At 41.4% G+C, this 21,069-nt stretch overlaps 1 protein-coding gene across 3 annotated transcripts in view; it reads right to left on the reverse strand.

Moving 5' to 3' along the window:
• The window catches only part of Grm7 (glutamate metabotropic receptor 7), an 897,233-nt gene extending 892,062 nt beyond the window's left edge, over nt 1-5,171 (reverse strand). For all 3 annotated transcript variants that reach the window (XM_057768699.1, XM_057768691.1, XM_057768684.1), the window contains exon 1: nt 4,262-5,171. In XM_057768699.1, coding sequence (XP_057624682.1) covers nt 4,262-4,780 — 519 coding nt within the window. In that variant the 5' untranslated portion in view covers nt 4,781-5,171. The remainder of the gene's footprint in view (nt 1-4,261) is intronic.
• Between the last annotated feature and the right edge of the window lie 15,898 nt (nt 5,172-21,069).

Raw genomic sequence — 21,069 nt, forward strand, 5'->3', positions numbered from 1 at the left:
TTTTCAGAGAAAAATGCCCAGAGACGTTCTAATGAAGTGCATTGTACAGGCATAAAATATACATGAAGGTATCTTCAAATACAGCATGTGGACATCTTCATTTCTTCCCTCTCTGCTCTTTTAAAAATGCCCCTTAAAAAATTTCCCACTCACCATCTGTTAGGTAAATTTCCTAAAACACAGTAAATGTGGAGGCAAAGGCTGTGTCCGGGATGATTCCAAATGGCACTGGTACCTATCTTTACGTGATTTAAAGAGTAGATTAGAGTTGTTGTTTTATTTTAAAGAAGCCCCCACCACCTATAGCAATACAACATCACCCTATAAATTGATCTGAGAGAGAATGAAGGTAGGCATCTAAGTATAAAATAGTGCCCTAAAGTCTGAATGTTACATGCAAGTTCTAGTGAATGCAAGGAAACCTTTGGTATACTTGCAAATAAACCTCATTTATGGTACAAAGTTCCTAGGCTTAGATTTGTGTTATTGCACTCAGTAAGGGTACAGTTTCTCAAGCTAATTATTTCTTGGGGAGAAAACTACACACCCCCCCCACACACACACACACAGAGAGAGAGAGAGAGAGAGAGAGAGAGAGAGAGAGAGAGAGGTGTGGCGGGGAACAGATGACATGCACTGTGCAATGCTGGGCCCACAGCCGAGATCATGTCATTTCACAAAAAAAATAGTATTTCGTTAAAATCAGGATGTAAATCAGTTGCAGAGGATCCTTGATCAGCAATGATCTTTCTCAACACTGCAATGTTTCTCAGTTATGGCTATAAAATACTGCTCAGGGGAGATTCATCCTTCGGCCACCACATTACGTAACCTCCCCGCTTTAAGCCATCCCTATCCTGTGATTAGTTTTTAAAAATATGTTACTCCTCGTCAGTAATAATTTATGTTTAATCTCTCTAAGCATTAAAAGAGTATTATTCTGCCCAAGCTCAGAAACAAATCTCCAGAAATTCCTCCCCAATGCTTCTTTGGGGCTGAAAATGCAGGGCAGTTACTATGATTTAATTCTACTTGGCAGAGCCCTGGCCACAAGCTAATTTCATTAGCCTCAAATTCCTGGATTTGAAAGACCTACTAGATCTGATTCTTGCTCTCAGACATGTCATTTACTAACCTATTCAGGAAAGATACAGGAGGGGGAGGAAGAGAGAGAGTGAGGGAGGGAGAGAGAGAAAGAGAGAGAGAGAGAGAGAGAGAGAGAGAGAGAGAGAGAGAGAGAGAGAGAGAGAGACCTGCCTTTCCAGTCCTATCTCTGGCCTTGCACACCAGTAAGAGGAGAATTCTGAGTGAAAGGCAGTATTTACATCTGAGTAGTCATCTCTGCTCAGGTCTGCATTTTACAGTTTCCACGCTGGGTGCAGGCAGTAGCAGCATTTGTTGTATCTCTATCTCATTACTTCCTCCTGCCCCCCAGCACTCTACATCCCCTCATTTAGTCTGTAAGTACCTCCTCCTCCAGGCTACAGGCTCATCTCACTATAAATTCATATCTCAAGCGATCAGTTTGCTATGGTCCCCAAAGACACACACAAGGACCAGAGCAAAGAAGAAAACTCAAATCACTGTAAAGCTCAGAATTCAATCATTGGAAGGAGTTTATTTTATACAGGATAATTTTAATTGAACAGAACCCTTTGGTCCCAGAGGGGATTCACCTCCTCATCTTTTCCTCTTCCTCTGTTTGAAGGAGCCTACCGTTTGCTACCTTTATTCTCTTTAATCACTCTGCAGAAACTGGAAAACTAGTGGAACTTACAGGCTTCTAAACGACATGAAAAAAAAGCCACTAAAAGATATCTATGTGTAATATAGAGATAGAGAACTACATGAAGATACATGTTTATATGTGTGTGTGTGCATGCATGGGCTCACACAGACACACACAGACACGCATGCACACACACACACTTACTTTAACATGGGGAATGGCTGAAGAAAGATAGGGTGCACACTAACTGCTGTGCCCAGCTTGCAGTACAAGCCACAAGTTGGAGCATCTCTCTCCCTCACTGCCAGTCTTGCTCAGTAACTGCAGGTGAGAATCGGGGCCTCTTTTGCCTCAGCTCTACAGTCCAACATGAATAGCTGCAATTTGCAAATTAGAGGAAAATGACAGTGTTTTCTCTGAATGGTTTTAGTACCAACCCACACTGCTCACACTGGCATTAAGTTCCATCCCTCCCCAGCTCAGAGAAAGGAGGAGGGGAGAACACCAGCCATTTGTTTCTTTGGAAGTTGCCTCAGTTTTAAATGCTACTGAAGAGAAATCAGCTCCCCCTGGAGTCCTTTCTACAGCATCCCTAGCTTCATCTGCAGTGACTTTCTTAACTTGAATATTTCACTCTTTTTCAGACACACTGGCCCAACTGGAATGATGTCCATGCCATTGAGGAGAAAAACAGGCAGAGAAATGATAGTAAAATGTTAAATCCAGAATGAGAAGCCCACCCCCCAAGGCTTGGGAGGATACCCCCTATACACACACACACACACACACACACACACCACAGATCCTAAGGTATTGTCTCAACTCATCTCTTGATCTTTTCTGCAGCTGCAAGCATCCCTGTTCCCAAGGTGTTCAGCTTCAAACTCAGAGGTGAAGGAAACTCTTTTGAGTTTTCATGACAAAAGCCTGGGGCTGTTCCAGAATGCAAGCAATCTAGAGTGAAGTCTGCCTTCAGATCACTTTAGGGGGGTGCACACAGCAAGAAGTCTCCATGCTGACACACTCAGGAGGTATCTGGATGCTCCAGTGATCAGAGGGGCCTCATTAGCTTCAGGTGGGCACCTCTGCTGCTTGACCACCAACTTCCGACTCCTGGGGACAAAGCAGGTTCTGTGCTTGCCTGACCATCATCAGCAGGCCCCTCATCAAACTCACACCCTTAGTGGAATCACTGTTTAGACTTTGGGCAGCACAATCTTGAAGGGATCATTTTGCACAGCTAAGGGATTTGGCTACCGCCAAAGAGGGAGCAAGACCAGGATCAGGAAAGTCATACCAGAACTGACTTGAGGTAAGAACTTGGGAATGAGTGAAGGAAACAGAGACTGAGAAGGGACCACGAGGAGAGAGTGCAAAGGTTCACCAACAAAGAAACAGAAAGAAACAAGCATAAGGAAGACCTGGTCACAGAGTTCCCCAAACTCAATTGCTAACCCTCAAAGCCATCCGTTTCTACTCAGTGCAGCAGAGGAAACACGGGGACAGAGGCTGCAGGGACCAGAGCACTGCGGTGGTTGGACCCACTGCTCAATCGTCCTGGATCTGCCTTCCTCAGGTTTGGGAGCCCAGGACATGAAAGCTACACCCTCCCCCTCGCCCCTCTGGCACACCCCTGGTGTTCCTGAGAAAAGCAGGCTCAGTCTCCAAGCTCAGAGCCTGGGATTCGGGTGAAGGGCTGCATTAGTGAGGGAGGGGACTAGTGCAGAGGGAGTAGTCTGTGAAAGCGATTTTATTTCGCAGTTAACATGAGCTCATCCCCAGCTGAGGTTTGAAGTGGCAGCAGAAAGCTAGCTGATCACCCATCTCCTGCCACCGGCCGGACTGCAAATGCAATTTAGGCGGTGTACAAAATTTTGCCAGGAGGAAACCAACTCTGCGGGGATCACGTCAGCAGGCGGGGTCTCCCCAGTGGGGCGGGTACCCCATGCCTCTGATTGAGACCGGTTACAGGTCGGAAATTTAGCCCCAAAGAGATGGGCAATTAACATCCACATGCCATGCGGGTAAACCCCAGCCCTTAGTTGAAGAAGAGGCTTCTTGAGGTCTTCCTGAATATTTCCATGGAGTCGAGGATTCCTAAGTGGCTTGGGCATGGGAAGCAGGGGAGTTGAGAAATGCCATTTTTTCAAAGCATCTTCTCATTTTTCATATTCCGTGTGCCTAACCTGCTCTCCTAGGAGCCCAGGCACTTTTACAAGCCTGTTTCCGACCATATTTCACTCTAAAGCAAACCTTGTTTTTCCGAAGATTGCTTCTTGTAAATGGGACCATAAATCCGGGGAGTCGGGTCGGATGGAGTGGAGCATGGACAAGGGAAGACATGAAAGAGGAGTAAACTAAACAAGGAAGATACCTCCTTGGGTGGGGTGGGAGGGATTCGGCAGGATCTCCAGGGAAGAAATGCCGGAGTGCTGGCCTGACCCCTGCAACCCACGAAGTCCAAACCAGCCTTTAAGGTTAGAGCGCAGGGAGCCACAGAATGCTCCTCCCCAAAGGGAGCGCCCCCCCTACCTGGAAAAGCCTCAAGATGTTGGCTACCATGATGGAGACGGAGCTTCCCGAAGCCCCAATCACTCCAACTACTTTCTCTGGCTTGACGAAAACCGGGGGCTCGCCGTTGGTGCAGCGCACGTCGGAGGTGTCCTTCTGGATGAGCGCCTGGACGAAAGTGAGCGACTGTTCGAGCGCATAAGTGTCCCTGGAACAAGTGTCCAGGATCCGCGCGCCTAACGTTACATTGGGCAGCAGGTTGGGATCGCTGTTGATTTGGTCTAGGGCATAAAGCATAGCTTCCAGCCTGTGGATCCCGTTCTCCCTCTTGATGTCACCGCAGGGCACTCCGCTGGGACCCTTGGCGTGCACTGGGAACAGACCCCCAAGGGTGACGTCCCCCTCGATCCGGATCGAGTGCGGGGCGTACATCTCCTGGCCGCGCGCCGCCGCCGCCAGCACGCACAGGAGCACCTCCAACACGCAGCAGGGGAACTTCATCAAAGTCAGGACGCGGAGCAGCTTCCCCAGCTGGACCATGCCGCTCCTCCGGATGCTGCTGCGGTGGCGGCGGCGGCGCTGGAGGGAATGCTGGTGGGCTCTCCCAGGTCCGGGCTTCTCGAGGTGAGCTCTTTTGGGGGAAGCCCGGGGACTTCTGTAGGCACAGAGGGTGGGGAGCCGGAGGAGGTGCAGCAGGAGAAGGTGGGGGGTCCCAGGGCGCCAGCCAGTCTTGGGCACCTGGCGCTGTGGCTCTGCTGGCCCGCGCGCCCAGCTTGCGCTCCCGGCTTGCGGCTTGCGCTCTCCAACAGCCAAGCACTGAGGAGAGGGCAGGGATTGCTATCGCTTTAAATGGTCGTTGGGCTCCCTCTCCTCCTCCTCCTCCCACTCTCTCTCCCTCCCTTGCTTGCTATCCATCTCTCCCCACCCTTCCCAGCGCCGGCCCTCCCCACCGGTTTGCATCATCACGCAGGGAGGGGCTGCGTGCTGAGGTAAGGGGGGGGGTGGAGGAATGGGTGGGTGGCCCGGGAGCAAGGAGGTTGCCTCTCCAGGGGAGTTTTGTGATCCCCAGGGAATCTATGGATTTCAGGATAGCTAAGCTTTTGTTCCCAACTCTGGGATGGAAGCCTCTGGTTCACCAACACCCATGCCCATGTTCTAGCAACCGCAGACATACACTTGGGATGAGGTGGGGATACCGGGACTGACTGATCCGGAACCCCTTAGTCTGAGCCTTTGACTCTCAGCTCTAGCAGAAAGAGGAGTCCAGAAGTGGAGCAGTCAGTGAAAGAGGGCAGGAGGAGGAGGGGAGACCCCAGTCTCTGTGACTGGCCCTCTTGTGCTAGCTTATGCTCAGAAAAATACAGGACATTCAGTAGCCTGATTCATGACTTAACCATCAGCTTCTCCGGGGGCAGGAACCCTCTAGCTTGGAGGAAAGCTGAAGCCCAGTGGAAGCCCAAGGGATGGTACCGCACCCTGGATCTTCCTAAGTGCCAATGCTGGCGAAATGGACCACCTTTTCTCTGCAGGTCTGCAACAGAAACCTTGGATACTGTCAGTGTCTTTTCTTTTCTTTGCAACAAGACAAGAAACAAGTGAAAACTCCACTACTTTCCTCCCTAGCGCTGACAGGTGTAAGGCTCCCTCCTACCTATTTCCAGAGATACTTCTGGGCTGGTGACAACTGTTTTTTTTTTCCCCCTTAGGAAAGAACAGGAAAGAGGTGAGGGTAGGAGGAAGAAAGGGGAGCTGCAGAAGTCTCCTCAAAAATGAGGGATGCTTTTTTTCCCCTTTCTCTGCTGGGAATTTGGGGAACAAAGCCAGGATGTTAAAGCAGGTTTTACTGTCTTGCTTCCTGGAGGCTACCCCGCTGAAACTTCGCCCATTAAAGCAACAAGTGGCATTAGCTTTCTTATAGGGAAATTTAAAATTTCTCTGGGACCTTAACTCTTTTGTTGGTGATGCTTTCTATGGAGTGTCTAAAAGCTGCATTATGCAGATTTGAGGGTGGAGAGAAAGCCCAAAAGCAAGACTGTGCTTTTTGCTGTTGATGGAGAAACTGTCATTCGATATAGCATACATTGTTGTTATACTGCCCCCACCAACAACTACCTGTGTGTCCTTGGCATTTCAGCCCTTCTGCCTGAGTTTTAGTTTTCCCATCTGGAAAATGATGAGATTGAGTTGGATGTCTTCCAAGTTTTCTTTTAACACAAATCCTTTGTTAAAATAGGCCATGTCCCTTTGGCTACGGTGCTCTTTTTAGGCCAATATTCTCTATTTCTTTATGCTTAGGAAACCAGCACAGAGAACTCCAAACCCCTTCAGTAACATTTACTGTGAATGAAGACTTTATGGGTAAGGTCGGCCACTTCTGCTAAGTATGCATTCTTGCTCTTGTAAGCTGAGATAGTCCCTCACTTTCCTTTGCTACTTATTCCTCTCTTTCAGTGCATAGAGATTGAGAACTGAGCCTTCTTCCTTGAATCTAGGTGTGGCTTAGATCCTCTGTCATAGTGCTAAGTTCAATAAAGCTCAACCAGAATCCTGCAGAACTCATCCTGATGGGGCAGACAGGATGGAGACATGAGGTTGGGGGTGGGAGTGGGGCTATCGCTGGACCTAGACACATCTCTATGAATTAGAAAAAATTAGGCCCTCGGCTCAACAGAATTCACGTGTCTCTTCTCGAAAACTATTATGCTCTTCTGATTTTGTAAGTACAAGATATTTTACTGTCATTTTCCACAAAACTATACCATGATTCATATGCAAATTACACAGAAATTGCAAATCAGTCACTCTCAGGCTTGATGCCTTACTATATACAAACTTTATTTCATGATGGCTTCTGTTATTTGCTACAGGTCTGTATTGTTTAGGATGGCCCCTGTCCTATACACTATGGAACATGGACTTTTTTGAATCCCAGGCTAAGAGATAGTGAGCAATGATGACAAGGGCAAGGGGGAACTATATATAGAGAGAGATGGGGATACACATGGACAGAATGAATATGGACAGTGATGACATGAATGGGAAAGAATAAGAAGGAAAGTAGGGAGAAATTAGAGAGAGACACACACATAGAGGGACAGATAAATAGAAAGGCATTCCGTTAAAGTACATGAGCGCTACAGATCCAGCCATACTTGAAAGATTGCTTCTGATGTTTCCATTTACATGGTAGTTTCTTTCTATTGTTTGAAATAAAAGAACAGTCTGTAGTTACTCTTCTGCTGTAATGTTCTAGATCAAACCACTGAATGAGATAAGATGGATAAGTATTCTGTCAAGATATTATCGTCTAAATTGGAAGAAAAGAAAAAGCCAACGGAACAAATGAAAGGCACAGTAGAGGACACAAGGACAAGCATCCCTGATTTGAAACACTAGTAGCTTGGACTGTCCTTGGCAGAGATAGAAGGCTTTTTTAAAAATTTTACACTGTTTTAGGAAGTTGGTACCTAACAGTACTCTGAGAGATGAATAACAAGTAATAACCAGTTTTCACCTGCACAGGTATTCATCCTTGTCCTTCTCTCCCATTCTCTTCTCACAGCCCATGATAGCCCCATGAACATCTTTTAGCCGTTTGTTAAAGATTGCCTCATTTGGTGTTCTCTTGTTGGTTAGATTTATATCAATCTGACACAAGCCAAAGTCACTGAAGAGGAAGGAGCATCAGCCAAAAAATTTCCCCCATAAGATTGGGCTGTGGACAAACCTGTAAAACATTTTCTTAATTAGCGATTGGTATGGGAGGGCCAAGCCAATTGTGGGCGGAGCTACTCCATCAGGTGGTCCTGGGTTCTATTAGGAAGCAAGCTGAACAATTCATATGGAACAAGCTAGTAAGCAGCACCCCCCCCAAGTCCTCTGTACCCATTCCTGCCTCCAGTTTCCTGCACTGTTTCATTACTGACTTTCTTCAGTGATGAACTATAAAGTAGAAGTATGAGCCAACTTTGTAAGCCAAACCGTTTTTTCCCCAACTTGCTTTTGATCATTGTGTTTCCTCACAGTCATAGTAACCCTAAGACATCTCTCTTCTCTCTGTTCATTCTCTCCAAACATCTGGCAGGCAGCATTGTATCCCTTGTAGTACAGCTATTTGTGCATGTGTCTTATTTTCCTTGCCAAACTGTAAGATCCTTAAGGGTATAAACTGGGGTATTATCACTTCATCCAGGACAATGTTTTCAATGGTGTTTGTGTCTATGATTCACTCATGTGTTGAGTGAATCAAACTGGTTCTTTTACTTTTCTGCCTTTACCTGGCAGTGACAAGAATCTAAAACAGAGAAGAAATACAGGCACATAAATTGCTCAGCTCTTAGTCACTATGCATGGTTTCTGGAACATAATTTATTATCTATTACCCAAATTTATGAACTTGTCATTATTATAATATATATTTCTCCCTCTTCTAAACCTTTTCATGTCCATCTCCCTAAGTTATCATCTCTTCTTTAATTTTTATTGTTATATTTATATACGTATATGTGAATATGCAGTTAATTGCATACAAATACACACACATATACTGACTCCATTTAGCCTTGCTTGTGAGTTCTACTGCCCAGGGTTGACCATTGGTATTTGATAACCTATTAAGGGGCTCATTTTTGGAGAAATCTGATTCTCCCTTTCTCAGTGGTCATTGACCACCTATAACTCTTCATCTAGGGGTAGAGACATGTTTAATTTTCTCTTTTCTTTGAAATATTCTTGAATAAGAAAAAAAAAAGGAAGTGTGAAACACCCTAACCCAAACTTAAGGCACTTGATTAGCTTTCATGAAAATTTGGATTGGTTCTTCTGGAGTTAAAGCCGCTAATTCTCACACTAATCACTGAGCCTACTGCCATAGACTGCCTGAAGGAGGGACAAGACACTGAGGTCCTTCCTGTAGCTAGACACTAGAATACCCGAACTACATAGAAAGTGAAGTCTGTTACCAGAGAAACTACAAATGATCCTGAGCCTGCAGAATCACTACACATTTAGAACCCACAGCATCACATTCATTTTTCTATATTTAGCCTCAGTGGTAAATCCAACCCTTCATATTAGGTGCTTTATTTTTGCCTTGAGTTTATAAACTGAAATATCACTGTAGAAATAGTTCAGGTAGAAATGGAATAACATAGTTATTCTATCCTAAAGACAAACTTAGCAAAAGGAGGAAAATACAGTTTGGCCTCTGAAATGATACATTATAGAACATGTCTGCAGGCGTGACTCTGTCTAAGCATCCATTTTAATCATGGCCTCAAAAATTATCCATCAGAATATAAGAGTTTAATTATTATTTATATTTTTGTTGTTAAATTTTGTTTTTTAACTCAGCTCCGTTTTCTTAGATTAAAAACTTTTTATTTTATGCATTTAAGTGTTGCCTATGTATGTGCACTGTGTACATGCAGTGTCCACAAAGGCATGGCTCAGAATTAAAGCCACTTCCTGCTCTTCCAGGGAGTCTGTCAGGTTTTAAGTACCCAGGTGATGACTCCCAACCATCTGTGCCTCAGTTCCGTGAATCCAGGCTACTTTCTCTGAACTTCCTTAGATTCAGACACATGGTGAATATATCTACACAAATCTAAAACACTCAGATTCACAAAATAAAAATAAATAGATATATTAAAATTATTTAAATATTAATACATATTATTTTAATACATTTGCTTTAAGGTTGAATGTTTTCTATGAATGAGTATTACCACAAGCTTCTGATTTTCCAAATGTCTCTAGTGACTAAGATCTCAACTTAATCCTTAAGATATGTATAGTTAAAATATTACAATCCTACATTTTTATTGACCATGCAAAAGACTGAATAGAGAATAGGTATTGTTTTATTTATTTTGTTATTTTAGGTTGCTTTCTGATTTATCTACACTCCATGCAAGTTTTGTGCTTTCTGTCTCACCTTAAGATGTTCCACAAGCACACACACTCTCTCTTATCCAAAGTGCTTATTTCACGGATCTTACTTGTTACATCTCTCAACTCTTATGGATCAGTCGGGTATAGAGGCTTTGAAACCAAAACTAACATCTAACTCCAGAACTAAAGGAGACCTCAGTGATGTGTTTCACTTCTGCGTTCACTGCGTTTCACCTGCCTTTTGGATGAGAGCATGCAATGGATTTAGAGAAAATCAGATATAAACATGAATCTTTGGGTAAGCCTCCCCTTTCCTATTATATTTTGTTGACCTTTAAAAGTGTATCTGTTGGAGAAGCCACTTGTTGGTTCCCAGCCGTCTGACTAGCTTAGACCCAAAATAATCACACAGAAACTGTATTAATTAAATCACTGCTTGGCCCATTAGCTCTAGCTTCTTATTAGCTAACTCTTGTATTAATTTAACCCATTTCTATTAATCTGTATATTGCCACATGACTGTGGCTTACCAGGTAAAGTTCATAGCATCTTTATCAGGTGACTCCATAGCTTCTGCTAACTCTGCCTTCCTCCTCTCATGCTATAGGCCAAGCCAATTTTCTTTATTCATTAACCAATAAAATCAACACATAGACAGAAGGACCTTCCACACCATGTATCCCTTCCACAGATGTGAATCAAAGAGCAAAATGACTTTTTACTTGCCAAGCAAAAATTCTTTCCTGCATTAATTTCTAGACAAACCAGTTGGCAAGCATTTATATCCCACCCTATTCCTCAAATCTTTTCCATGTCCCATTAAGTTGGAAGAGGGTAGGAAATCACTTCTATTTGTTCACCAACATTGTAAATCACTCTTTGGGAAAAAGCATCTCTTTCAGTCCCTTACCTGAGTAAAGCTCTTAAGTTGAGATAGGGGAAGAACTTGGATTTTGATGTAATGAAACTCAAAATAGGAAGGTGTCTTAGCTATTTATATATGAAGATATAGACCTGAGATTTCCAGGAGTGGACACTCCAGTAATACGAAGAAAAAAGTCAGAGAATTAAATGAAACCACAGAGGGAAGTGAATTTAGTATAGAGCAAAGAGTAGAGCCCCAGCAAGGCCAACTGAGATGCTGAGTCTAGCCATGCTTCCAGGTCCATTTACTGCTATGCTTTCCACCTTCCTACCCACTAACTTCCATCTCTTTTGTTGTTTTATTTTTTTTGGATGTAGAGTTTCATGAATCTCGGACTTGCCTTGAGCTTGCTGTGCTGGTGACGATGACATCAAACTCCGGATTCTCCTCCTTCTGCCTTCTAAGTAATGCAATTACAGATACACTTCACCACCTTTGGATGTCCCATCCTTTTGAAAAGCTAGTTTGAGTTGGCTCTCTCAGTATCAAGGGTGTTAATTTAGACAGTTAGAGCTTAAAGATAAGCAGATAATTAAATGTATAAGAAGATACTGCTTATTATATTTCTGTGAGAATGAATTATTGAATCTATAACTTGGTGATAATAGAGTGCAGTGGCCTGAAAGTTAGCTCTCCATATGACTACTGACCTTGAGAATATAATGGCAAGCAGCAAATGATCATTTCAGGGGAAATAAAATGAAAACATAGTGAGAACTAAGGATAGGTGACAAGTCTTTAAATGGTCTGGAGAATACAATGTGTTATGCTCATCCATGAATAGATGCATACATAGCAATAGAATAGGGGTGTGTACACGTGTCACCCCACTGTGTGTGTGTGTGTGCGTGTGCGCGCGCGTGCACGTGTGCACGTGTGTGTCTGGGATAAAAGATGTTGTTTTTTATATAAGGCTATCAGTAATAATAAAATATTGTAGGTTGAGTTATTGTCACAGCCGTTCCCAATGCCAGGCATGGTCTTTGATACTTATGATCCCAGGTATTCAGGACATACCAGCCTGGTTAAAACAGAAAGGCCCTATCTGACAAAGAAGAAGAAAGAAAGAAAAAAGGTGGGTGAAGAGATTCTAAAGAGGAGAAGAAAGGAAATGAAGTAAGAGAATTAGAAAGGAAGGGAGGAAGGGGATTAGAGAAGAGTAGAGAAAAAATGGAAAGGGAGAAGAGTAGAAGGGAGAAGAAGGGGAAGGAGAGGGAAGGAACTGAAAGAATCAAATTATATTACCCTTAAACACTTGAGATCTGCTTGCTTAGGGGTAATGAGTCATTTGAGCATTCTAATAGAAGTCTTCAGGCCGGGCGGTGGTGGCGCACGCCTTTAATCCCAGCACTTGGGAGGCAGAGGCAGGCGGATCTCTGTGAGTTCGAGACCAGCCTGGTCTACAGAGCTAGTTCCAGGACAGGCTCCAAAGCCACAGAGAAACCCTGTCTCGAAAAACCAAAAAAAAAAAAAAAAAAAAAAAAAAAAAAGAAGAAGTCTTCATGTTCCTTGAATCATGTGCTGGAACTCTGTTTGAACCTGGAAAGCCGGTGTTTGAATTGACTTGTTCTTTTGAGGGACTGCTCCATATTTATCTATAACTATGCTTTTAATTATCAAAATCAAGTGTGTGTGTGTGTGTGAAATACATGGGGTGTGTACATATGTATGTGGAGGCTAGAGGTTTTTGTAGAAGGAGCTGCAGGCCTGCTTTTTGTCCCTCTTGGCTCTTGCATGGTTAGCTTTTAATTTTCTTGGTGAGGCATGTTCTCCACTGTGACTGGGAATGACTGGGCCATTTTTGGCTTGGGGGCCTGCGAGAGGCCCCTCAAGGAGTTTCCCGATGGTATTGGGTTGCCTTGTCTGGTGGCTGGGAATTGAACTGAGGACCTCTGGAAGAGCAGGCAATACTCTTAAGCACAGAGCCATCTCTCCAGGTTTTCATTACCAGGCGTCTTTGTCAGACATTGTTTTCTTTCTTTCTTTCTTTCTTTCTTTCTTTCTTTCTTTCTTTCTTTCTTTCTTTCTCTCTCTCTCTCTCTCTCTCTCTCTCTCTCTCTCTCTCTCTCTCTCTCTCTCTTTCTTTTATTGAGACAGAGAACCAAGAGAACTTCACTGAATCCAGAGAACTTCAAATTGGCTATACTAACTGACCAGTGAGGTCCAGGGATCCTCCTGGTTCTGTCCTTCACTGGTTGGATTTCAAGTGCCTCAGTGCAATGCCTAGGCTTTTAAATGAGTTCTTGGGATCAGAATTCACGTCATTTTGCTACTGTGACACACTTCATTGACAGAGTGATCTCCAACCTTTCTGTTGCTTTTCAATGTAAAATCAGATACTATGCCCCAGATATGATGGCTTGTCCAATAGTTTGGGGGTACAGCCAAAAGAAGCACGGCAAGTTTGAGGCTAGCCTTTTCTACATTAAATGCTCCAAACTAGCAAGAGGTATATGGAGAGGCGTTGTTTAAAAACAAGCAAATAACAAAAAACTCCACTAGCAACAACAACAACAACAAAATGGTGACCATAGGAATGAGTATTTGCAGAACTTTTACTCCTATAGGAATCATATAAATAATACATTCAGTGAATCCTAAATTCCAATAATCCTAAATTACATGTATGGCGACTTTCTACTTTAATCTCAGAAACCTAGAAACAGAATAAGACAGATGTATTCAAGGCAGTCTGGACTATTTAGTGATTTTCAGACAAGCCAGGGCTACATAGCTTTTAACGAGAGAGAGAGAGAGAGAGAGAGAGAGAGAGAGAGAGAGAGAGAGAGAGAGAGAGAGGAAGAGAGAGAGAGAGAGAGAGAGAGAGAGAAATGATATGTTTCTTCCCTATCTGTTTTCATTTGATGGTAGGTACTCCTGGAACCTAAGGCTTTGAACAAGCTGCTTTTTCCTATCAGCCTTCTTTATATACACACCAGATTCTGTTATGGTTTAATGATGTAATTTACCCAATCACTGTCAAAGCCTTGAAAGTTCAAAGCTCAACATTTGCCTACATGAAGCATGAAATTCAGATGTAAAATTTTAGCCATCGTGAACCAAGAGAATATTTTCCTTTTTAGTTATGAATTGGTCCAGTTAATATTATCTGAATTTTTACAAAAGCCCTGTTTTAGGAGCCCCTTTGACATGTTATCAAACCCTATGTCATCAGCCCCAAATACAAGCAATAAAAAGTGGGCTTTCTAGCTATATACACACATATGTACACATGCAATCACACACACACACACACACACACAGGTAACTTTAGTGTTCTGAAAGTACAACTTCCAAGTGGCTACCCAGGGTAACTCAGAGAAGACATCTCCTGAATGAAGATTAAAAGATTCCTGTAGTAACTGCTCACATACTCTGAGGGTCATTCTCTTTTTTTATCCTGCAGTTCCAATTCCCTTGCTCTAACTGTCTCTAATTCTCTTTAACTCCAATTCTCTGTTTCAGTTCTTCTTCACTTCTTTATTCACCTAGCTTAAATACATTTTTATAGGAGGCTTGAGGAAATAAGAAAAAAAAAGTTACAAGAATTACATTTCATTGGTCATAGCACATTCCTTGAGTAAACGATAAGAACAGAGCCATTTACCATGGAAACACAAGCTATCAAGGTTTCTGGTGTAAGAATGAGGCAAGGGGCACAGTGATCAGTGGGACAAGCTGTGAGACATAGCCTTTATCAGCCAGACTTGGAATGTAAGCAATTGTCATCTTTCAGGTTGCTTTGTGTTAATAACCTGACATCTATGACTTTGTCCTTTTGCATATCTGTAAAGTTTTTAACTTATGATCTGTTTACAAAAACATATAGTCTAGTTTGAATTTGCTCTGAGGCAAATATGAGCTAATTTTGTGTAGTTTGTCTTAGACTGGGGAGAAATTGTTGTTTTCTTGTGTTACTGTTAGTCTGAGTAAAAGAAACAAAGCAGGCCTTTAAGTGTCAATAATCCTTGTGGGACAATAGATCTAGTATGAAGCAAATCCTAGTATATTTTCTATATACCCAAATTATACAGTTAATGAGAAGTCATCTTCGTGACCATCCACAGATATATGTGCACATAAGATTGAGATGCAATCATGAGATTATACATATATATCATATTAAATTACATACTACGGTGCAGGTATTGAGGAACGCCATACCTGCTTTAGCAAATGTAAAATTACAGACAGGAGCAACAGTGTCCAGAGTTGGTGGTCCTGTAGACCCTGCCTGGATGGGATTCTTCTCCATCACAAAATCATTTCTCTTGTGGTTTGACATCTAAACACTAGTTGTCCCCTGGTGCAATTCTCAAAGCTCTGACATGTAACAATAATTATATAAAAAGGGGTAATGAACTTTAGATGAGTGGGAGAGCATTGAAAAAGAAAGGGTAAAGGGGGATAAAATGATACAAATATGATTCTCAAGTATGAAATTATCAAAAAGTAAAACATTTAAATTCCAAATAATACCTTTCTTCAGAGTTTCAAAACTTGTCCTGAATTAGTTTTGGGTCCTTTAATATAGCTAAATGTGATATTATAGGTCTACTTTTTGCATATTGAAAACATTGGACATTTCCCTATATAGTATTTCATGCTAGATTAAAGGAGAATGTCCACTACATTGGTTAATATCCATTTTAAGGTTGAAGTTTGTCTTGCATGAGTTTTAGAGCTTTGCTTCTCTGCTCTGTGTCTCTGATCTTCCATTTCCTATCTACATTGAATCTTAGAAGGCAGAGTTGATTGCCAAAGTCATAGTGAATTAATCTTAGTTATGTATTTCTATGATTTTATTCTTAAGTAAGTCAGACAACTCCTTAAAGCTTCTGTCCCCAAAAGGTATCTGTAAACCAAGAGAATTTTATTCCTTTTTTTAAAAAAAGTATTTTATATAATTTTTGGAATTCCACAAACCAGAACTTCATCTATATTGCCTTCACTTATCTCTCTCCATTCCAACTCATTCCATTCCTTCCCATCCCAAATTTATGATCTTGTTATTATTGTCATATATATTCCTCCTCCTGCAATGCCTTCAATGTCCCTCTTCAAAATTCATCATCTCTTCTTTAATTATTATTGTTACATTTATATAGGTATGTGACTATCCAGTTAATTGCATACAAATACATATATATAACATATATATGTGTGTGTGTGGTATATATAGCATATATATAGCCTATTGACTCCATTTAGCCTTGCTTGTGTGCTCTAGTGCCCAGGGTTGACCATTTAGTATTTAATAACCTACTAAGTGGCTCATTTTTGGAGAAATCTGATTCTCCTTTTCTCAGTGATCATTGGCCACCTGTAAATCTTCATCTAGCGGGTAGGGGCATATGGAATTTTCTTGTATAGTCTAGTTCCTAGGAGAGAAACCAGCAAGAATCTTTCCTGAACCTTAATTCATCCAATCACACTTGACATAATACCTCTGCTTCCTCCATGATAGACTAATTGGCCATGGACTTACCCTCTCATTTCTACCAATTAGAAAATCAGAATGAAAGAAACTTCTCAGAAATTTGCTAATGAGCTTCTCAGGACTGTGATTGTCACAGAAGAGGAACAAGTGAGGGGGGTCCTGTCAAAGGCATGCCTTACTGCCTGGTGCCACATTTTATACCTATGCTGAATGTGGTAGATGAACTAATTTGAAAAGACAGAGATCAGCCTGCAGTGAGTCTAAGAAGCCTCTCTCCATTCCTCTCTCTCTCTCTCTCTCTCTCTCTCTCTCTCTCTCTCTCTCTCATACACACACACACACACACGCAACAATTCTCTTGCTCTCTTTGGTCTCCTTTACTCTCCCATTCCCATGCTCCCTGTCTCCCTCTCATGTTCACTTTCACTGTCATTCCAGATTTTTCTCTCCCCAACTCTCTCAATCTCTCTTCCTTTGCCAAAGTTTGCAAAATCAAATTTCTTTGATTTTATGCTGAACATTTTATGTGAAAATGGTTGAGGAGCTGGAAACCCAGGGTGGGAGGGCAACTTTAGGAAATGGCTGTATAGCTCAAGCAGGTCTTGGAGTTATTAAGTTCTGACTGTCTAGAGATAACAGATCTTGATGAGTACTAAAACCATCTGAAAATGAACCCAGAAAATTGTCTTCATTGGTAGGGTTAAAAACCATCAAAATTCTTAGAATCAACCAAGGAAGGACTAAATTGATCTAGTTTCATTACTGTCAAGAAAAAAGTTCAACGAGATGCTTTTTTTCTTGCGTTTTCTTTTTCTTTTTGACTTCTTATGTGACCCAAAATGTCCTTCAATTCTCTACATAGCTGAAGATGGCCTTATTGACCTTCTGAAACCCCTCTCTCCCATCTCCCAAGTACTGACATTACTGTCATCTACCATGCCTGATTTCTTAGAGTGCTGGGGCTAACACCCAGGGCTTTTGAATCTCAGACAGCACTCTGTAAGCAAATCTACACAACTAGCCCCAAGTTCAATGACCCTTAGTGGATGACAGCAAAATGCAGCTCCTTCACTATGATATGTTTATGCCATTCAGGATCTCATAAGTATGTATGAAAGCACTTATAAAATGCAGGAATATACCTAGTTAATAAAACAGATTTTGGAATTGTCAGTTTGGAATTTGCCCAAAAGTACAATAAAATAGCAAGTTAAAGGGAGTACTGAAGTTTCTGTTATGACTTTTGAAATTATATGGGGAAAAGTCTTTTGAAGATGCAATTAAAGAAAATTTAACCAATTAACCCAAAGATATATTATCCAGTGAGTTTACTGAAACCACAAATTCCCTCAAAAGAAAGGCCTTTCTTTCTTTCAAGAAAAGGAAAACTGTGTATGACAGAAGTTTCACCCAAATGAGACTCTTTCCTTTTAACAGAGAGAGACATATACAAGGTCCTTAGAGTGGGTTCAGGCACTCTGTGTCCCTTGGAAGGTGGCCAGAAAGGAGGCAGGAACATCAGCCCTACCGTTTCAAGGAGCCAACATCTACTAACAATCTAGAGAAGGCTGGAAGAGGATTCTTTTCCCCAAAGCCTTCATATAATAGCTTGCTAGCTGATACCTGCAGCCTTGTGATACTAAGAAGGGAATCTGGACCTGATTATACTACACTTGGCATAGAAAACAGTGAAGTAAAATATTCTTGGTTTATACCATTAAATATTTTGTGTTTTAAACACAGCAATAGAGAACTAATTTTTGAAAAAACATATTTTACAGGAATGTCCCCAGCTAGGTCTCTGGGCAACAGAGGAAAGGTGCCTGAACTGGCCTTGTTCCACTATCACACTGATGATTATCTCGAATATCACAATAGAATCTTTGACCAGCGATGGATGAAGATAGACAGGGAGACCCTCATCAGAGCAACAGACTGAGCTCCCAAGGTCCAGTTGAAGAGTAGAAGGAGGGAGAAGATGAGCAAGGAAGTCAGGACCTTCAGTGGGTTGGTCCACCCACTGAGACAGTGTGCCTGATCTAATGGGAACTCACCAAATCCAGCTGGACCGGGACTGAATGAGCATGTGATCAAACCGGACTCTATGAATGTGGCTGCAAATGGGGCAGACTGAGAAGCCATCGATAATAGCACTGGGACCTGTTTCTACTGCATGTGCTGTCTTTTTGGAACCCTAGTCCATTTGGATGCATACCTTCCTATGCCTGGATGGAGGGGTGAGGGCCTTGGACTTCCCACAGGGCAGGGTACCCTGCCATCTCTTAAGGAGGGAGGGGGAGGGAGAAGGATGAGTTGGGGGGTGGGAGAGGAATGGGAGGAGGGGAGGAAGTATAAATTATTTAATGGAAAAATTTAAAAAACGTATTTTAAAACAGTGAACATTTTGTGGGGCAGTGAGATTACCCATCTGGTTAATGTGCTTGCCTCACAAACATCTGTACCTAGATTCCACCCCAGGAACCACTTGGTGGAGGGAGAAAGTTGACTCGTCCATATTGTCCTCTGACTTCCATGCATTTGATTCTAAATTTATAAATGCTGTAATAATTGCATCAAAGGTCCAACAACTTAAAAAAGACATACATATGGTGAGATAATCAACAATATTTAAAAAAAACAACTGAATGTCTAGAAATGAAAAACACTAGAAAAAATACAGTATCCTTAATCCATACATAGCAGGTGTACAATGTGAGGTCTAAAATTTTCTTAGAACACAAATAAAAACAGATGAGCCCCTCCCACCATATTACACTGTAAAACATATCTTAATATGTATTAAAGGATGAAACCCATTCTGAAAATAATGAAATTAAAATAAAATCAATAAAAAGTGTTGCATAGAAAATGAACCTATATTTAAAATGAAATAGAACAACACAACCCTCCCCAAACACAAGAACCATACAAACAAAACAAAAAGAAGAAAACATTTTATAATACTGAAAACCAAAGCATGTTTTCTATGTTTGTGGAATATGACCAACAGATCTGAGGGAGATAAGGACAGCTAAATATTTACATTGGAAAAAAATTAAATTCAATCATCAAAACTGTACATTAAAACATAGAAAGATTTTAAAAAATGAGTGAAACTCCAGGGAGGTAAAAAATGAATAAGGAGCATGATAAAGCAGAATACAAGACATAATACAGTTAATCTGAAATGCCAGGAGCTGTTCTGTGAAATTGACGCTGTGACTATACAGATGGAGAGCAACAAGAGATGGGTGGGAAGGGTACAGCGATTTTCAGTATAAACAGAGCGACCATGTCTTGACCTTAGACATTAAAAAATAATATGAATGATTTCACATCCAAAAATGAGTAACAGAAGAAAATGTTCAAATTTACTGAAAGTCCCACTTTACCAAAACTGACTCAAAGAGAAAAGGAAAACTCTGAGAAAGATTTATGTCTCTCACGTTTATTTTATGACCATAAGTTTTCAAAATGTTGCCTCTGGCAGGTCGTAGGAGTAGAAATTAACTGGAAAAGGGCACAAGAGATCTTATTAAAGGTACAGAAACATTCTAAAACTGATTTATAGTAATGACTGCACAACTTGGTAAGGTTAGTAGAAATTATTAAATTGTACACTTGAAATGGATGGTTTTCATAACTAAAATGTATCTCAATAAAGCTGTTTAAAATAAGATATATGAAATAATATGTTTTAAAAATATTTCCCTGAAGGAAAATTCCAAATCCAGATGATATAATCAAACATTTAGTGGGGAAGCATCAATTTTTCACAAGCCTTTTCAAAACATAAAATAGACAAGAACAGCAATGTAAAGAAATTAATAATACATGTAATCTGATGATCTTGTATATAAATCATGTTATAATTCCACACACATATACACATTGAGAATAAGAATATATAGGCCTACCAAAGAAAGTATACACATGAAACAGGTATATGAGAAGATGTTAAATATTGTTATTTACTATGAATAACTGAATTCAAACTACAGTGAAAACTACTACCATTTAGAGTTATTAAAATTAAAACTATTCAACACTGCAATGTTGGCCAGGATTGCAAGAACCAATACTTTTGTACATTGCTCAACAGAATATGAAATAGCATGACCACTGTAGACATCTCTATCAACTTATTTTAAAAGTTGATGCACCTGACATACAATTTAACAGATATCTGTCAATAGCATTCACTCAATGCTATTCTATAGCATAAATAGATTGATCTAGCCATACAATTAAGCAATCAAATACAGATGCCTGCAATTAGTCAATGTGCAAAAAATAAGAGAATACAAAATGCTCAGCAATAAAAGGAGGTGTGTATACCAAATCCACTACTCCTGAGGCTCAGGAATCATCACAGAAAAGGGGGCAAAAAAATGTAAGACCAGATGTTTTGGGTGGCTACAAAAATAATGTCTCATAGGTGCAACAAGGAAGCTGCACATATAAACTCACAGAAGTAGGAACACACCCAAGATCTCTTCCAATTTAAGCCAGGCCAAATCCCAACATGGAGCAGGGAAGTGGAATAAAATTCCACCCCTGAGGAGCTATTGT

The sequence above is a fragment of the Chionomys nivalis genome, chromosome 1 (genome assembly GCF_950005125.1).
Source record: "Chionomys nivalis chromosome 1, mChiNiv1.1, whole genome shotgun sequence".
Taxonomy (NCBI): Eukaryota; Metazoa; Chordata; class Mammalia; order Rodentia; family Cricetidae; genus Chionomys; species Chionomys nivalis.